The following is a 20,497-nucleotide window of genomic DNA, read 5'->3' on the forward strand; positions in this document are numbered from 1 at the left end:
ACTGTGTGTGTCCTCGAGTAGGTGAACGAGCATGGGATCTGGTGCACAAGTGGGAACAGGGAAAGTTAAAGTGTGTTTGTATGTATCTGCAGCACTTTCAAGAACCTCACAGCCTGTGAGAGAGAGACGATGACTATGATAATTTAGTTTGATAAGTTTAAGATCAAGGGTAAAGGTAAACAACAGACATAGCAGAGTATTTGTTTTTAATGTGAAGAGGCTTTTATTATCTAAATAAAATTTTTTTATCTAAATGCCTAAGAATACACTAAATGTCACAAGACCTTCATCAACAGTTCATTCCTTACTTAATATCAGAATTTATAACTGTGAATGAGGAAAATAAAAAAATAAGTTTTTATTTGGTAGATTTTGGTTTCTTAAATTTAAAAACATTTTTTTTACTTTTAAAAAATTTTATATTGGAGTATATTTGACTTAAATGCAGTGATTCAGTTATACATATACATATATATATTCTTTTTCAGATTCTTTTCCCATATAGGTTATTACAGAGTACTGAGTAGAGTTCCTTGCGCTATACAGTAGGTCCGTGTTGATTATCTATTTTATATATAATAGTATGTATATGTTAATTCCAACCTCCTAATTTATCCCTCCTTCTGATGTTAGACCCCCAGACTGGGGAGCCTGACATGGGGCTCAGAACTCTCACTCCTGTGGGAGAATCTGTGTGATATAATTATTTTCCAGTTTGTGGGTCACCCACCCGGAGGGTATGGGATTTGTTTGTATCATGAATGCACGCCTCCTGCCGTCTCACTGTGGCTTCTTCTCTGCCTTTAGAAGTAGAGTATCTTTCCTGGCAAGTTCCAGTCCTTTGTTGTCAATGGTTATTCAGCAGTTAGTTGTGATATTGGTGTTTTTGTGAGAGGAAGTGAGCTCAGGTCCTTCTACTCCACCGTTTTGTCTGGGGAGTGGAAAATAAAAACTTACTTTGTTCCAGATCAACCTTGACAAGTGCATGTGGCCTTGGGTCCCTCTTAGGGAAGGATGGACCTTTGCCTTTACTCCAGTCCTATTTGTTCTTAAAGGTTGTAAGGAAAGAGAGGCACTTTTGAAGGCACTGGATCAACACCAATCCAAACAGCACAGACCTCTAAGAGAGGATCCAGATTCTCTTGGTCCCTTTCCTATTTGTCCAGATTAATGCTAGAGTGGGTGGAGTATCGTCCCACCAGTAGTAAAGGGTCACTCTCCCGATGCCCTTCTTCTCCACAGGCCTCGCTGCAGGTAGGGCCTGCAGATTCCTCTCCTTCAGCCGCCTCAGAATCTGTTCTATCTTCCCCTCCACCTGCCAGGACCTTCCGACTCCATGACTCTGTGGCTGCATCCACTGCAGCCCGGCCTAAGCTCCATAGCAGAGAATTTAAGAAAAGCTACATCATTTGGGCCAGGGTAATTGTACCGACCTCTACTCAGTGTGTTCCAAGGGCCAGCAGCATCAGTATCACCTGGCAGCTTGAGAAATGGAAAAATCATGAACCCTGCTTGACACCCACTGAGTCATTATTGGCATTTTAACAAGATCCTAAGGTGATTCATAGAATGTTAAAGTTTAAGAAGCCTGTTTTAAAGGATTTTTTGTTGTTGTTGTTGGTATGTGGGCCTCTCACTATTGTGGCCTCTGCCGTTGCGGGGAGCACAGGCTCCGGACGCGCAGGCTCAGCGGCCATGGCTCACGGGCCCAGCCGCTCCGCGGCATGTGGGATCTTCCCGGACCGGGCACGAACCCGCGTTCCCTGCATCGGCAGGTGGACTCTCAACCACTGCACCACCAGGGAAGCCCTTAAAGGATTTTAGGAGTAGAGTCATAGTCCATTGCATAGAGAAGAGAGAATGTGAGCAAAGACATTGGGGAAAGAAAGAAAATGAGCATGACTGCCACCCAACCCACCCTGTTGTGGGCTAAAAATACAAAAAGCTCGGGGCTGCTGGAGAACAAAAGAAAACCTGGGATTACCCTGGTAGGTAATATGAGAGAGAAAATGGGAGGAGGGTTTATGTGCTCATCTGGGCACTGTGAGCTCTTGAGGGGTTCGTCAAGTGGGGAGATAAGATCAGAATTGGATGTTAGCCAAATCTCCAAGGTGAGGTCTGAATTACACCTTGGGTATTTTCCATTGCATTTTCAACATCCTTAACGCAAATTTAGAAAATATAACACTTCCACCAGTATCTTGTATCATTTTGGGTTTTTCTTTGTATGTTATTTTACATAAGAAATGTCATGCATCACTCACAATATTGTGAGCCTTTTTTCCAAAGTTAAATATCATAAAATAGCTTTATGAATTCTAATTAAACATCTTAATGTCTGCAGAATGTTCTGTCAGAGTGATGGATTATAATTAAACATACAACTTTCAGTAATCATTCAGGTCAGTTTGACTTTTTCATGAACATAATGAAAGAGTTTTTATGTGTCTGATATTATTTTTCAGATATTTCAATACAAGAATTTTTAAAAATATGAATGTTAAAACTTTTGGTATACATTTCCAAAATGCATTACAAAATTTATTTACTCCAGTTATTCCAATTTCAAATATAATAAATAACTTAAGTATCAACTTAAACTCTGCTGTTCTTATAGTTGTACCAAAATATTCCTTAAAATACCTGTCTGTAATTAAGCTTTCCAAGTAGTTACCATATATCCCATAGTATTAAAATCCCAAGTGATAGAAAAGCTGAAAATTTATAAATTGAAGAAAAAGTACAAAAAGATAACATTTCTCATTTGTTAAGTAAATGATTTGGGAACTGCCCTTGGTAATGCCAAATAGGTGGGTTTTTTCCAAGTAGATATTTGAAAGAAAATGAAAATGTGAAATAATCCGACATTCCAGAATAATAAGTCAATCATTATTAGCCTATTACCTTATTCTTCTAATTTTTATCCTGATAGAAAATTAATCTTTAATGAGGCATGAACGTTGAGCATCCCGATTCCTCCCCAAATAATGAAATTGGATGCAAGACTGTATCTGAAGAAGCAAAATTAGTCTGGATGCCTGGCCTACGCGAATTTTATCAGAGCTTTTAAGTAATATATATACAGACATGTTTGTACTTTAATAAATATTTTTGTAACATTTATCTAGCAAAATACGCAACACTTGATTTGAATAACGATGTAAAATATAATGATTAAATCCAACATGAGCCTAATATATTAACAAATACATGTTACATTAACTGCAGAAACATTAGAACTAGAGACATGTAGAATATCTGTAAAAAAATTTCTGGTTCAACATTTATCTATATAAAGCAGAAACTAGGAAAAGTGAGGTCCACAAAAACCTGCCCAGGTTAGATAAGGGAGAACTTTGATGGTAAGAAAGTAAACTTGGATTATGTATATAAAAGTAATTCTGTTAGGTGTATATATAAACTTAAGAATTGTGGATGTCAAAAAAAGTGTGTATTACTAAAAATGTCTGAATGTTTGACATCTAGAAATAAAAATATTTGAGAGTTAATTTTGATACACCTTAACAATGTTTACTTCATGGGCACAAGTAATTGATGAAAAGGGTTTATAGAATGGTGAGGGTATGAAGAGAAATAGCTTTTTTCTCCTGGAAAATAATAATGCCAACTCAACTCTATATAGTTCTTTCCAATGTTTAAAATGATTTAACTTGAATAACACTGACCAAGAGATCAGAGAATTGGGATTCATGTATATATACAAAAAAGAATGTGTCATGCAAAAAACTTGCTTTTAAAAGGATTTTCTTATTTCAATCATCTTACCTGAGGTATTTTCTATTTTGCTTTCAGCTTGATGATTTCCTGAATCAGATCCATAAGCTCCAGAGATCTTTGGATGAACAGAAAGAAACAAATGAAAACTTGGAACTTAAACTCAGGCACTTACAAAACTGGTAATTATTTCACAAAATATGTCAAATTCAAGATCAAGATCTTAGGGAAATCTTGATGTCCTTTTTTCCTCATTTTCTTAACAAAAATAATGTTATAGATATTTAACTAGAAATATTAAAAGAAACTTACAGGCACTCAGTACTTAAATTTATGGGCTTCTTGGCTCTTATTGTTTTTTCCCCCCAATAAATGTTACATGTTATGATAAAGACAATTTAAATATCATTTAAAAGCAACTCTAGTTCTAAAGGTGTAAAATTTCTGAAAGGCAAAAGGAGCTTTCAGAATACATTTCACAAACTGAAAGGGTTATAATACCTGCAAGAAAACAGAAGTTGTAAACCATACAGATTGCTGGGTAGTTGATAAGAGAATCACTGTACTTAAGAAAAAGTAATGGTTTAAGTAATTGATAGACATTAAACACATATTCACAATCTATGTGGTAAGGGTGGCGTGTTGTGTGAAAAATGTTTTTACCCCAGAGAGGTAACAATAAATTTGGTATAATTCTTCATACAAGGCAAAAGTGGACAGAGGTGTCAAACGCTATGATTTGCATTAGAAAGAGACTGAAGGAGCAAAGCTAAGATTTGCACTCCAATTGATATGAATACTCTCAAAGTAATAGATCACCTGTGACTGAAGTTAAGGAAAAGCAACAAGCACCTCAGAAACTAAGGGCTTTTGACTTTTAACTGGATAGACATTTTGCAGGAAAGTCATAGAAGAGCCCTCCAGCACTGGCAAGTACAATAGTATCTAGAAATAAATCAGGTGGAAATAAAGCTATGATTTCCTTCGAGTTGGATGAAACAAAAGCAAAGTATAAAACTGTACATAGAGGAATATTTGAGACCTTTTTATATAGTATAGTTTACTGCTTCATATTTACGTTTAGATAAAGAAATTTACCTTAAGAAGAGACCCTATATAATCCTACTTGTAAAATTTAACTCAGTCAATAATATACCTGGTCTTCCTCCTTTCCCATTAGTGCAAATGAAAATTTACTAATTGATTTGTAAGTAAAGCTTCCTCTCATCTGATCATCCAGCTTGTCTCTTTGTAAAAGGCTTCATCATTCACCCAGCCTTCCCTTCCGTGCCTGTGTCTTTCTCTAACATGGGGGAAGGTCTGCCTGGTGGGAACTCTAAGGCCTGGGGAGACAAAGAGGCCCGCCAGTGGCCTTCCACTGACCATTGCATATGCACTGGTGAAGAGTGTGGGCCCCAGGATGGGCTTTCGTCTCAGCACACCCTTCAAACTTCTATTAAGCCCTGTCTTAAGTCTTGCTTAGTTCTTAAAAGCAAATTGGCCATAACACTTCTTGTTATCTTTACCTGGAGACAGTTTCTTACTTTGAGACTGCCTTCTCTATTTCCTCTAAAATCTGCTTGAAAAATGAATAATTAATTTCTTTCACTTATTTTTCTTTTAAGACCACTTAAAAGAAGCCATTTCTCACTTTCACATTCTGCCTGGGAATCTTGTTTTTTTGACCCACAGGTTTATTACATGCTTGTTATAGGTTCCATGTTCTCACAGGTGACACTAATGCTAATTGTTGCACCAACGCATAAGTGTCTCCCCTTCTCCAGCCTCCAGTGACCATCGCTTCACTGCTTTTACACCAGCCCTAACAACTTCCTCACCATCTTTCCATTCTCTACTTGTTGATTTCCCTAAACCAATGCCACCTATTTTGTTATGGCAGCCCCTCACTTCCAGATACCAGTGTCTGAGATCTCTATTGCTGCAAAATGAATTACCCAAATACTGAATTGCCTAAAACATTTATTGTTTATCACAGTTCTGTGGGTTTTTCTGGGTTCAGCTGGGTGGTTCTTCTCCTTCACATAGAGGTGGCAGGGTTAACTCTTGCATCTGCATTCCACAGAGAGCTCCCTGGGGCTAGAATGTCCAAAATGACCTCACTCCTATATCTGATACTTCAGCTGGAGTGAGAAATGGCTGTTGCTTCTTGGGCTTCTCCCTTGCCCTGAAGATCACCCTGGGGAGTCACACAGTGCCCCTTCCTTCAGATTCTATTGGTCAGAGTCTATGGCAGGTCACTAGGCCATCCCAGGTTCAAGAGTTGAGGAAACTGACCCCATGGCTTTATGGAAAGAACCATATGTGCACATAGGGACATCCTAGACATTGCTGCCATCATCTTTGCAGACAAGGCAGGTACCACAAATGCAGCAACTTTTGATTAGACTTCACTCCTACCTATATTCCTCAGGCTAAATCAGAACATAAGCTTTGCTATTTATTATTTCTGTGACCTTGAGCAAGTTACTTATAGAACTATGTAACACCCCCTTAAAGACTGAATAAAATGTCATGTGCTGTGTCAGATGTTTCTTATACATTAATAAATATGCAACAAATATTAGTTTATTCATCTCACTCTACTGTTTTTTTTTTTTTTGCCGTACGAGGGCCTCTCACTGTTGTGGCCTCTCCCGTTGCGGAGCACAGGCTCCGGACGCGCAGGCTCAGCGGCCATGGCTTACGGGCCCAGCTGCTCCGCGGCATGTGGAATCTTCCCGGACCGGGGCACGAACCCATGTCCCCTGCATCGGCAGGCGGACTCTCAACCACCGCGCCACCAGGGAAGCCCCACTCTACTTTTTAAGAGGCAATTTCCTTCAGAGAAAATATTTAGAAAGAAATTTTTTGTGCAAAAAAGAAAATAAATTTTAAAGAAATCTTGGAAATGCCTCCTAGAAAAATTTTAAAAAGTAATACTACTTGCCCTTGACTTCAACTACATAAACCTATAACCTCCTATTGGGTATGTTTTCTTACCTGTTTTGAAATCGCTTTGTAAGATTATTCACATTTTACTAAACAGCGTTTTATAATAATCCTGACATTACACACCTTAAACTCCTGTATGTTAGACTAAAAAATGTCAGGAACACAATATTGTGATATAAAAAGATAGGCACTAACCAGTGAAACGTCAGAAATTTTTCCCTTTAAACATTGTTATCTGTCATTTTAAGGAAAATATTGTAAATATTAGAAAACTAATAAAAGAATTGAAATCTAAATATTTTCATAAATTAGAATACTCATAACCACATTAATGAAGAAACCCCAATGCTGTTTTAAAAATACCCCTTTGCACTAATTGTAAAATCAACCAGTTTCAAATATAAACATTTTAAAATAGAACTATAGTAACTTAAGCATGGTTTATATTGAAAACCCTAAAGAAATGATATCACAATGGGGAATGTTTAGTATTATACTGCAAAGTGCCACCTATTTATGCCAAATATGAAATGATATATACAGAAAATATAATTCCTATCTTATGACACTGCTCTTACAGAGGTTTATAAAAAATGCATGGAAGAAATGAGCTGTCAGCTGATTTTAAATCAAACTAATGAAGATATGGTATTGTCTACATATCCCAAGAGGAGCTGTTACACAGACTTCAAAGATTAGTGTCGACCTAACATATACATTGTGCATGTTTCCCCTCCCAAATGCAAAGACCTTCTGTGTGCCCCCTGGCCCTCACTTACTCCTACGAATAAAACTGTAGTCTTTGATTGGCGTGGGGAATTAAATGACCTCCAAAGCATTCTCACCTTGGTAGGCATACTGCTGTCTTCACTGTGACTGAACTTTGGGTACATCATACCCAATGCAGTGGAAAGCATGAGAATGGTTATTTTTAATCTTAATATATTTTCATCTTGTTGGCATGATCCATTTCTAAAGAAGTACACATAATATTTTTCTCCCTTTTATATATTGTTGTGAAGACAGTAATATTTTCTGAAATCACCTCCAAGTATCTGCTTTCTGTATCTTCAGATGAAGGTTAAAATTTATATTCATCTGGGAACATAACTAATGAAGGAACATTTGAAATTTTCTACTCTCATTGAGGATGATTCTGCTGGCTGGAAAAGAGTAATTTTTAGAGATGTGTTCATACATCTATATGCACTGTATCCACCAAAGCAGCTAAAACACTACAAAGACTTATTCAAAAGCAAACTAACAGACTGATATAATTTTTTCCACAATAACAGCTTTAGCAAGTTTAACTAGGAAGACAGTTTGTATACTGAATGTAACATTGTTCTCATTTGAACATACCTCGTCTCTGAATGTATTCTATTGGGAAAAAATACTCCTGAGTCCATCTTCAACCATAATTATTAGAGCGAGGTATCAATCTTTGGCAACAAGTAATGTGAAAGAGATTTGTCCTATTCAGTAGCCACATTGATGCCTCAGATAAAGAAACAGAGAAACAGCAAATATGAAATTCTACATTATTTTCTGTTAGTAGAAATAAACACTTGTTCTAAAGAGAATGTAACCAGGAAAAATTTTAAAGAATAAGTCACATAATAAAACATAGTGATATAAGAAAGGGCTGCTGGGAATGGCCATCATCAAAAAATCTACAAACAATAAATGCTGGAGAGGGTGTGGAGAAAAGGGAACCCTCTTGCATTCCCTCTTGGTGGGAATGGAAATTGATACAGCCACTATGGAGAAGAGTATGGAGGTTCCTTAAACAACTAAAAATAGAACTAGCATATGACCCAGCAATCCCACTACTGGGCATATACCCTGAGAAAACCATAATTCATGTACCACAATGTTCATTGCAGCTCTATTTACAATAGCCAGGACATGGAAGCAACCTAAGTGTCCATTGACAAATGAATGGATAAAGAAGATGTGGCACATATATACAATGGAATATTACTCAGCCATAAAAAGAAACGAAATTATTTGTAGTGAGGTGGATGGACCTAGAGTCTGTCATACAGAGTGAAGTAAGTCAGAAAGAGAAAAACAAATACCATATGCTAACAGGTACATATGGAATCTAAAAAAAAAAGGTCCTGAAGAACCTAGGGCAGGACAGGAACAAAGACACAGACTCAGAGAATGGACTTGAGGACACGGGGAGGGGGAAAGGTAAGCTGGGACAAAGTGAGAGAGTAGCATTGACATATATACACTACCAAATAGATAGTTAGTGGGAAGCAGCTGCATGGCATAGGGAGATCAGCTAGGTGCTTTGTGACTACCTAGAAGGGTGGGATAAGGAGGCTGGGAGGGAGACGCAAGAGGGAGGGGATATGGAGATATGAATAGCTGATTCACTTTGTTATACAGCAGAAACTAACACAACACTGTAAAGCAATTATACTCCAATAAAGTTGTTAAAAAAAATCAGTAATGAAAGTAAAAATTTCAAAGAAAAAAAAAGAAAGGGCTGCTGGAACACAAATGTAATATTAACATTGGATTTCATGTTTTTGGCCTATAGGCACTATCTTACCTGCTTTATGAGATAGAAATTAGAATCTCCACTTCACAGGTGAGAAACAGTGACTTCAATGAATACATGACTTACTTAAGTGTCATATGCAAGTCTGTGGATTGGAAAAGACCTTTCACTTTAGACCTGCCAGAATTACAGAGGAGAGGGTTGGAAACTGTCAGACATGCATAAGACATTTAAGCAATTCACTTGATCCTTTGACGTGTTTGTTTTCTAATCTGTAAAGTGGAGTTAACAATGCCTGTTTAACCTAACCTACCACTTAAAAGAATTAGAAAAAGAACAAACAAAACCTAAAGTCAGCAGAATGAAGGAAATAATAAAGATCAGAGAGGAAACAGAGATTTAAAAGTAGGAAAAAAATTAATAAAACCAAGGGCTGTTTCTTTGAAAGGAGGAACAAGATTGATAAACCTCTGGCCAGACTCACCAAGGAGAAAAGAGAGAGAGAACCCAAATAAAATAAGAAATAAAAAAGGAGACATAATTGATACTGCAGAAATACAAAAAAACATAAGGGAATACTATGAACAAAATTCAACAACCTAGAAGAAATGGACAAGTTTGTAGAAACATACAGCCCACCAAAACTGAATCAAGAAGAAATAGGTAATTTGAACAGACCAGTCACTAAAAATAAAAGAGAATCTGTAATTTAAAAACTCCCTACAAACAAAAGTCCAGGACCAGACTTCACAGGTGAATTCATAGGTGAATTCTACCAGACATACAAAGAACTTATACCGATCCTTCTCAAACTCTTCCAAAAAACTGAAGAGGAAGGAACATTACTAAAGACATTCTATGAAGCCATCATCATCCTGATACCAAAAGCAAAGACATCACCAAAAAAGAAAATTTCAGGGCAATACCTTTGATGAATATAGATGCAAAAATTCTCAACAAAATATTAGCAAACTGAATCAACAACACATAAAAAAGATCATACACCATGACCAAGTGGGATTCATCTCAAGTTCACAAGGATGGTTCAACATAGGCAAATTAATCAATATGATACACCACATAAACAAAAGACAAGACAAAAACCACATGATCATCAACAGAGGCAGAAAAAGCATTTGACAAAATTCAACATCCATTCATGATAAAAACCCTTACCAAAGTGGGTAGAGAGGGAGCATATCTCAAGATAATAAAAGCTATTTACAACAAACCCACAGCCAATATAATAATGGTGACAAGCTGAAAGCCTTCCCACTAAAATCTGTAACAAGACAAGGATGCCCCTCTCACCTCTTCTATTCCACACAGTATTGGAGGTCCTAGTCACAGCAATCCAACAAAAAAAAAAAATAAAAGGTATCCAAATTGGAAGGGAAGAGGTAAAATTGTCATTATATACAGATGATATGATACTATATATAGAAAACCCTAAAGACTCCACACAAAAACTACTAGAACTGATAAAGGAATTCAGCAAGGTAGCTGGATACAAGATTAACATACAGAAATCAGTTGCATTTCTTTATACCAACAGTGAAATATCAGAAAGGAAATGTAAAAAAAAAAACAACCTTTTAAAATCACACCCCCAAAAATAAAATACTTAAGAATAAACCTGACCAAGGAGATAAAAGACTTACATACTGAGAACTGTAAAACATTAATAAAGGAAATTGAAAATGATTCAAAGAAACGGAAAGATATTCCATGCTCTTGGATTGGAAGAATTAATAGTTAAAATGGCCACACTACCCAAAGCAATACATGGATTTAATGTGATCCCTATCAAATTACCCATGACATTTTTCACAGAACAGAACAATCCTAAAATTCATGTGGAACCATAAAAGACTCAATTGCCAAAGAAATCCTGAAGAAAAAGAACAAAGCAGGAGGCATAACCCTCCCAGACTTCAAATAATATTACAAAGCTAAATTAATCAAAACAGCATGGTATTAGCACAAAAAGACATATGGATCAATGGAACAGAATACAGAGCACAGAAATAAACCCACACACATATGGTCAATTAATCTTCAACAAAGGAGGTAAGAATATACAATGGGAAAAAGTCCCTTCAGCAAGTGATGTTGGGAAAGTTGGACAGCCACATGTAAATCAATAAAGTTGGAACACACCCTTTCACCATATGCAAAAATAAACTCAAAATGGCTTAAAGACTTAAACATAAGACATGACACCATAAAACTCCTAGAAGAGAACATAGGCAAAACGTTCTCTGACATAAATCATACCAGTGTTTTCTTTGGTCAGTCTCCCAAGGCCATAGCAATAAAAACAAAAATAAACAAATGGGACCTAATCAAACTTACAAGCTTTTGCACAACAAAGGAAACCATAAACAAAATGAAAATACAACCCACAGAATGGGAGAAAATATTTTCAAATGATGTGACCAACAGAGGCTTAATTTCCAAAATATAAAAACAGCTCATACAACTCAGCAACAACAAAAAAACCCTATCCAAAAATAGGCAGAAGACCTAAATAGACATCTCTCCAAAGAAGACATACAGATGGTCAATAGGCACATGAAAAGATGCTCAACATTGCTAATTATTAGAGAAATGAAAATCAAAATGACAATGAGGTATCATCTCACACCAGTCAGAATGGCTATCATCAAAAAGTCTACAAATAATAAATGCTGGAGAGGGTGTGGAGAAAACGGAACCCTGCTACACTGTTGGTGGGAATGTAAGTTGGTGGATCCATTGTGGAAAAACAGTATGGAGGTTCTTCAGAAAACTAAAAATAGAATTACCATATGATCCAGCAATCCCATTCCTGGGCATATACCCAGACAAAACTCTAATCCAAAAAGATACATGCACCCCCTATGTTCATAGCATCACTATTCACAATAGCCAAGACATGGAAGCAACCTGAATGTCCATCAACAGGTGAATGGATAAAAATGTGGTACATATATACAATGAAATACTACTCAGCTATAAAAAAGAATGAAATAATGCCATTTGCAGCAACATGGATACAACTGGAGATTATCATACTAAGTGAAGTCAGAAAAAGAAAGGCAAATACCATATGATATCACTTATATGTGGACTCTAAAATATGACACAAATGAACCTACCTATGAAACAGAAACAGAATCATGGACATAGAGAACAGACTGGTGGTTGCCAAGCGGGAGGGGGTTGGGGGAGGGATGGAGTAGGAGATTGGGATTAGCAGATGTAAGCTTTTATATGTAGATTGGATAAACAAGGTCCTACTGTATAGCACAGGCAACTATATTCAGTATCCTATAATAAACCATAATGGAAAAGAATATGTTAAAAATGTATGTGAATCACTTTGCTGTACAGCAGTAATTAATACAACATTGTAAATCAGTTATACTTCAATTAAAAAAAAGTTGTGAAAAAATACATTAAAAAAGTCATGTGAAATTCCAATAAATACCCTCCCAAACAAAACCCCAACAATGCCTATTTATGAGTTTGCAACCATAATTTAGTGTATGCTAACTGTGCCATTTCAAAGAAGGCCAAGACGTTTAATGATTATTTTATGAGGCTTAAAGATAGATTAAGATGAGAACTACACCAATAAAATGTTTCTCATTAGCCAGGATTTCACTAATAATTTTTTAATCTATTCATTTAATACATTTTTCTTTAATATTTAAATCTGACCATACTTTTCAGTCCTAGTCACCACAAATAAATTTAAGAGGATCTTGGGAAGAATGGCAAGGATGAGTAGGTTTCAGAATATTTCCCATAAAGGGATAGTAGAAGGAATTAAGTTTCTGTTACTTTTAACAGTTGCTCCAATTTGACTGTTACCATCAAACAAATTAAATTTTTTTCAGAGGAGGATGCTGGGCAATCCTCTGTAGCAAGAGATGACTAAATAGAAAAATGTGAACTTTAAAAAGACATTTTAACATTAAGCTATAATTTAGGATAAAGAGATAATAGTATTCAGATCTGTAAATTAGAATTTTGTGAATGAACATTTTACTGAACCCTTAGAGGTATGGTTAATTCAGTTATGTAAAATCACATTATATAAGTTCTCTTTAGCTTGCTTTTAGATCTATTTATTCTCTGTGAATGATTAGGTAATAACTCAGAATATTATGGTTGAGTGGAAATACTGCTTTTATACAAAATCTTTAACTTAATTTCTCTAAGTATGAAATATATTTTGGAGCTAAATTCTCTGATATTAAATGTGACATCTAAGAAGTGACTCTTTCAGTTTAACTGTTGAATAGAATTTAGTACTTTTATATCTTATTTTAGTAGAGATTCCTGCAGTGGTATGATAGGATTAAGTTTTCCAGAATCTGACCCATTATTTAGAAAATGAAAAAAAAAAATATTTATTTGGAGCCTACAAAATACTCACAGGCATTCACACGTCACAATCCCCCTACTTTGAACCTACACATGGTGCAGATGTTAGTAAGAAAAAATGATGTAATTTTTGAAAATGTAAGAATGCCAATACAATTGACCCTTGAACAACTCTGGGGTTAATCCATGTTCAGAAGCAGCAGTAGCTTCAACCACCCACTGACCCTGTCGTTCTATAGTATTTACTACTGAAAAATATCTTTGTACAAGTGGACCCACAGAGTTCAAACCTGAGTTGTTCAAGGATCAGTTGTACTTATTCCACATCAAAAGTAGGAATGAGGATAATATCTGGGGCTCTGATAACTCAGTGATTCCAATTATAAGCTGGTGTTTTAAAAGGGGCAATAGTTACTACAAGTATTTGGGAACTGGGAGATAGGGGGATAGGTCAACAAATGTTGACGACTGCCAGGTAACTTGGTGTTTTTTCATTCCAGAAATTCATCAGAACCATAAAATAAGTGTAATGTAATATTTAGCAGGAATTTCAGAATTGAAAAGCATGAATGCTTTCATAACAGCAGTCTGCATTCCCTGTTGCCAAGACTCACCAACGATAGGATTGTTCTTAGTACACCTGTGCTGAGATTATCAATGGCTGTGACCTGATAGCTTGGCAATGCTGGCAGTGCCCCAATCTCAGAGACTGGAGGAGATCTAGAGGGAAAGTATGAATCACACGGCTTTCAGTAAGATTATATTATTCTACTGACACGTGACCAATGTGAGAAACTTTTATAGTAATCCACTGAAAACTATAGTTAGCCTCTGACGAAGGATTACTAATTCCTCTTGTATGAAATTCCCTTTATGTTTTAAAAATTCGAAGTCTATAATAACTACAAAAAGTAGAAACGTAATATGCCTTAATGTGACTAAATTCTATTAGGGGATGACAGTGGCATTTGTGATATGTAAGACACCTATAAAATAATGTTGAAAACATTACAAAATAAATTTTATATTTTTTCCTCATTACAACATAGTGGAGTTATGATTTTGAACAGAGAAAATGAGTCCATTAGCCCTCTACCTAAGTTTATTTAAATTAGTAACATTAAAAATAAATCTGAAAGTAGATACAGAGTTAGATAAAAGTTTTTTTAAAAAGCGTCCATAACAAACCATATAAAATTAAGCTCACAAGTAGATTTTAAAGAGAGAACAAAAGTAAATGGTGAAAGTGTTATAAGAAAATGAGAGATTGTTAACATTTGGGGGAATGCCTTTTAAAGCAAACGCATATCTCAGAAGTTATAAATTATGACATATTTGATTTCACGAAATTTTAAAATTTATTTTAATCAAAGGTTCATTCCCCAGACCAACTACTTTTAAGTATCTTAGGTGCTTTTCCTGTTACTTATCCTCATGTATCTGTATTATATGTTTTTCCTACTATTCTTTTCATATTATCTCTTGAGAAATCATTATTGGATCAAAACTAAACTCTTACATGACCACAACTTCAACCACTCTTTACATATCTCAACATGCCAATATAGTTTATGCCAAATTTTGCATCAAATAGAGATACATTTTTCGGGAGAATGTTAAGATTGTTTACTGCAGAGCCCAGGGGTGTGCTATATCAAAGTGTTCTGTCTGAACCTGTTCCTTTTTCTTAAATATTTAATCATTGCCTAGTTTTATTTACTTGTGTAATTTTCAATGTACCCATCTTTAATTTTTTTCCTGCAGACTACCTTTGTTATTACTCAATAAGTTAATTTCAAGTGAACAGTGATATCTGATAAACTAATAGGGAGTGATGGCTATTTAAGCACAGCTGTGTCATCTTGGAATTTCCATTTCCCAACATTCTTAAATTCCCTGTCTTTATCTTTTGTGCTTCATCACACATTTATTATAGTATATTACTCATAATTTAATAAAAAGGCATCAAGGTAAAATATTTAACCCTTTAAGCTTTTTCTTATTCTCTTTTGTTAAATATCATCTTTGTTTTATGGATGCATTGTCCTTTGGGACCTTTCTGAAGATAATAGGTAAATACTTACTTTTATTTTATTCTCTTTTTCTTTTTTCCTCCTAATTACAATTTTCTTGCTTGTTGGTTTCAACCTTTGTTATTCTGAAGTTTCTATCTTCACCCAGGACTGGTAGGTGCCCCTGGGTGAATCTCTGCTTTCTCTGAGGCTCTCATCTCCTGCTTGCTGTATTTCCAGGCCCTTTTCTTTAGTGGAATGTAAGAGACTTTTTTCTAGAAACTTTTGGCTTAATTTGTTAGCCTCCCAAACAGCCTCAGAATTGACAAATGTCTAGAGAAAGCTGGCCTTCAACTCCTGGATTCATCATTCCAGCCACTTGTGGCCCCTAGAAGCATTGTTTGTTTCCTCCCCCATCACAGTCCCCCCAGCAGCCGTTCTCTGCCTGAACTAAGCCATCAGAACTGGCATGCTCTCCCGGGAAATAAAATAATAAAAAACAGCCAGAGGTCATCAGCTCACATCCAAATATTTCTCGCCTCTCTGAAGTTTTTAGTCCATCTAGTTCTGTTGTCTACACATTTCAGATGACTTTAAAATTATGATTTTTGAAATCTGGCCATTTTCTTTTTAATTGTTGGCAGTGGGATTGGCCTGGGGTGATCTATTATCTGTTATTTTAAAGCAGAGGTCCCATCAATTAAATTATAACATTATGTGACTTTTTTTGGTTACAAAATGTAGTTTTTATAGTCTGATTTCATCCCCATGGGATTATTCTGTCTACTGGTCAAAGTACTATTCTAGATCATCATTTTGGATTTAATTTTTCTGTCCCTCAGTAGCTATACATTTTAGGATGTTAGAGTCCCTCAGCTGGAGCACATCCCATGGACGTGGAATGCCCCACAGTTTGCGCTCTTACTGTGACAGGGAGATACTGGAGGACTCACACTGGTGAGTGGCAGGAGAAAGCTCTTCTGCTCTCAGGCCCCTATATACTCACATGCATCTCACTACCAACCCAGAGACTTTGAGACCATTCTCCAATGCCGTTCTCCAAAAATTCACCAGACCCTCTGGATCAGATTAGAAGGGCCCTTTAGGAATAAGCCACAGTAAGGCACACAGTTTCCACTAAGGGATTCCTAGGGGCTGAGCTAGGACCTTCAGGGACCGAAAACCCCTCAGGAAGGCAAGGCTGCATTTGTTTTCCAACTGCATCTACCCAGTTCCATCAACCATGTGATCCCACACAGCTGTTCACTCCCATGATTCTAGTAGAAATCAAAACATAAGAAGCATCCTCTAGGGGCTGCACATCTGGGTCCACAATTCTGTATTTTTACAGAGAGCAGTGAGGGGGGGTCTGGAGAAGAAAAGCAGGTGCAGGTCAGGCACAAGGACCAACACTGGGTCTGTGCTCAAATTGCCATCTTTCGTCTTCCCAGATTCACTCTTGTGCCTCTTTTATACAGAATATAAGTGGGTGTTACTTTAAGTCAATGTTTCATCATGTGTAAAAGGGTTTAAAATATTAACAAAAATGTCATAAATTAAAAATTAGCATGTTTTCTTTATTGCTTTTGCATGCCTGAGATTGTCTATGCATTCTGTATTTTCCTACAGGGATTATGCTGTGCAGTACTACTTTTATGTTTTCTTCTCTGTACTTGGTTTGGGAGTTAAATATCTTGATTTCGTTTCTATGAAAAGTCATTTAAGTTTATTTTTAAAATCTTGAACCTCTTGATTACATCTCTGTAATTAAAGTGAATAATAAAATTACATTTTAAATATTCCCTATATAAAGAATTGTTTATCTTAATACTTGCCTTTGTTCTTCCTGTCCTTCTAGATATTACATGAGTAAAAATACATAAACTGGAGCTATAAATTTATAGTTTTATTAAATAAGTTTTATTTACCCTGATTTTCCATTTGTAACTGTTATGCTTTAGATTTAAATCCATGACTCATCATGTTTTACGTTTGTAGTCAACCTACACCACACTTTCCATATTGCTGAATCCCTAAATTTATGTCACTTTTCAGGTGATTGAGGTCTGTTTGTGTGCGGGGGACAGTTCCTTGGGTACTTTATCTTTTCCGTCCAGCCAAACAAAGTCAGAACTTCATATGTTGATACATTTAAACTTACAATAAAGGTCATGCTCCCAATTCATATTTATTAACTTATTTAGCATGGATTAGACTCAGATTCATATTTTCTTTGTTGACCATACTTCTAAGATTTTTTGGTATTTGCATTTTTTTAAATGAAACCATATTTAAGTATTTTTATTTGTACTCTTGCTTAGTTATAAAGTTTGACATTTTGATCTAGTTCTTGCTATTACTGACCTCTTTATTTTGGTTCCTCACTCAGTAATCCAGGATATACATTTCAGTAATTTTGCCCCAGAATAATAAGCAGCTCCTGTTGCTTTCACACATGAAGAACAACTTGGATTGCTTATAATTCTAGATTCACAAAATATTGCCATCAACAGACACTGTTTTACTATATTGGTGTTATAGAAGAGATATCTGTCATCAATTTAATGCTTGCCTCTTGAAAGTATACTATTTTTCCTACAAAAGTACTAAAATTAGTCTTATTCTTTCACTTTGAATGTGAACAGACACTATTCCGAAGTAAATACATAGTTAATAATTAGATGTAATTGTTTTTATTGAAGTATAGTCGATTTAAGTTAGATGTAAGTGTGAAGAGTACATTTAATCTATATGTTCACGTCTTTAAATTTCAGTTAAGAGTTTAGATGCAATATTATTTCTTAGGTGTTATTTTTCTGTTTTCTTTCCACCTCAGGATCATCAATTATTCCTTCAGCAATGTCAATAGATGTTTGCTTTGCCTTTTTTTTTTTTTTACTGTATCAATTACATTCTCTCTGTGCATTTTAAACTCTTAGGTATTTTCTCCCTCTGAATTCTGAGAGGGATTCTCAAATTTGTTAAATTTTCATTGCTGCTAGTACTCTGCATTCAAGACAATTTTAAGATCTGTTTTATGGGTTTCCTTTTGTCTTTCTCTTATGTTAGACAGCTCTTTTTTCATGGTAGTCATTAACTAAGCATAGCTTCTCTCTATGTCTCATGCTTCCATCATAAAGGCCATTTCTGATTACATCTTGTAGGAGATGCCCAACAGAATTAAACACACACACAATTTCAAATTTAAGGTGTCTTTGAATGTTTCCTTTATTTTGACTTCTAACAATACTATTTCCTTTCCTTTTTTAATATAATATTTTTTCTTGGATAAAATGTCCTGGCTGTTCACTTTTTTTCTGCTAAGTGTTTTGTATACTTAATTTTTCTTATATGAGGAGATACTTATTCAGGTCAAAGCACCTACATTATTATCAATTCATTTTCTAAAAGCTTTGTAGCGTTCATAATATGTGGATAGAGAAAACATCACCAGCTCAAACTTATCACAGAATGACAGTTACCTTGACAATGTAGACAGTGAGTCATAGGGACTAAGGGTAAGAATAAAATTTGTTCCAGCTGTTGGTTTTTAAGCAAAAAGATCTATAGCAATTTGGTAGTACCGTGTTAGTCATAGTTGAAATGCTCTGACACCTTACTTTTAAAATACCTATTAAACATTGCAAAATCTTAACCATTTCAGCAGCACTGGAAAAGAGTATACTGTAACTTTTTGGCATGGAGAGAAAATAGGGTTTATGTCGAGAAGTGGCAGGACCCGAGTGCCCAACCCAAGCACCATCTAGATCTTTGGTTTCCTTCTCTGTTCTGTCTCACACACGTCCCTGCTTACTCTGACTGCTTTCTGTCCTAATTTTAATTTTTCTTCACTCTTTGTAACAGAAGAGCGTGCCTCATTTAGCTTGGCAGCTCTTCTGTCACCACATGAATGCCTTCCACTCCTCACCCTACTCTCTATCCTTTTCTGCCAGAATAATTCTCTCCTCCTGTTTTGACAGGAACTCTTGGCAGGGAAGCAAAAGACTATGAATGACTTTAGGATATATGGCATAATTAGTTGATTCAGTCCCTATGTGTTTAAGGTTTTCTACTTGGCTGTCATTGTGGTATGCTTTATACCACAACAGCTATACTATCGTATCATAATCCCAGTTGGTACTTGAAGTCTCTTGCAGTCATCAATGTCTAATGTTATTCAAAAGAGTCAACTGCTGACATGTTTTTTTCAATGGTTTATGGTCTAGTATTGCACTGGGATTGCTGTCGGTCAATTAAATGTTACTTGGGATTTAAGGCAGTGCATTGTCAATACCAAATAATTCACAGTAAAACAGCGTACTAAATTACCTTAATAACAGATACAGCAAGTTGTTTAATGTACAGCATAAGCTCTTATTTCTAGGACTTTCCCTGTGGCATCCACAGTGGATTAGATCAGCAGATTAGCATTCCTAAAGAATATTAAGTTTTCTGAAAAGGAGCTGACCAGAAAAATACATATTTTCTCTTCTTCTCATTTTCAGTATTAAACATTAATGTTTCAAGTGGCACTGTGCCACAGAAATACAATGTGAGCCAGATACGAGCCACATTTAGAAAAGGAAAAAGGAGTTTCTGAAATTAACTATAATACTATGTTTTAGTTATAGCCTAACATATCCAGCCTATCACCGTTATCAATGTACAATAAATATAAAAATGAGATAAACAAATGGAAAGATATTCCATAATCATGGATTAGAAGAGTTAAAATATCCATACTACTCAAAGCAATCTACAGTCAATGCAATCTCTATCAAAATTCCAGTGACATTTTCCACAGAAATACACCCTGAAAAACTAAAATTTGTATGGAACCACAAAAGACCTTGAATAGCCAAACTAATCTTGAGAAAGAAGAACCAAGCTGGAGGCATCACACTCTCTG

The 20,497-nt window shown here is 35.7% G+C and overlaps 1 protein-coding gene across 1 annotated transcript in view; it reads left to right on the forward strand.

The window, feature by feature from the left end:
• Window positions 1-20,232, forward strand: part of CCDC102B (coiled-coil domain containing 102B) — a 196,347-nt gene extending 176,115 nt beyond the window's left edge. Inside the window, exon 7 of the mRNA XM_022584305.2 lies at window positions 3,814-20,232. Coding sequence (XP_022440013.2) covers window positions 3,814-3,921 — 108 coding nt within the window. The 3' untranslated portion in view covers window positions 3,922-20,232. The remainder of the gene's footprint in view (window positions 1-3,813) is intronic.
• The last annotated feature ends 265 nt before the right edge of the window (window positions 20,233-20,497 follow it).

The sequence above is a fragment of the Delphinapterus leucas genome, chromosome 14, assembly GCF_059928025.1.
Source record: "Delphinapterus leucas isolate spDelLeu-1000000601 "Yukka" chromosome 14, BTC_Dleu_Yukka2, whole genome shotgun sequence".
In the NCBI taxonomy this organism is placed as follows: Eukaryota; Metazoa; Chordata; class Mammalia; order Artiodactyla; family Monodontidae; genus Delphinapterus; species Delphinapterus leucas.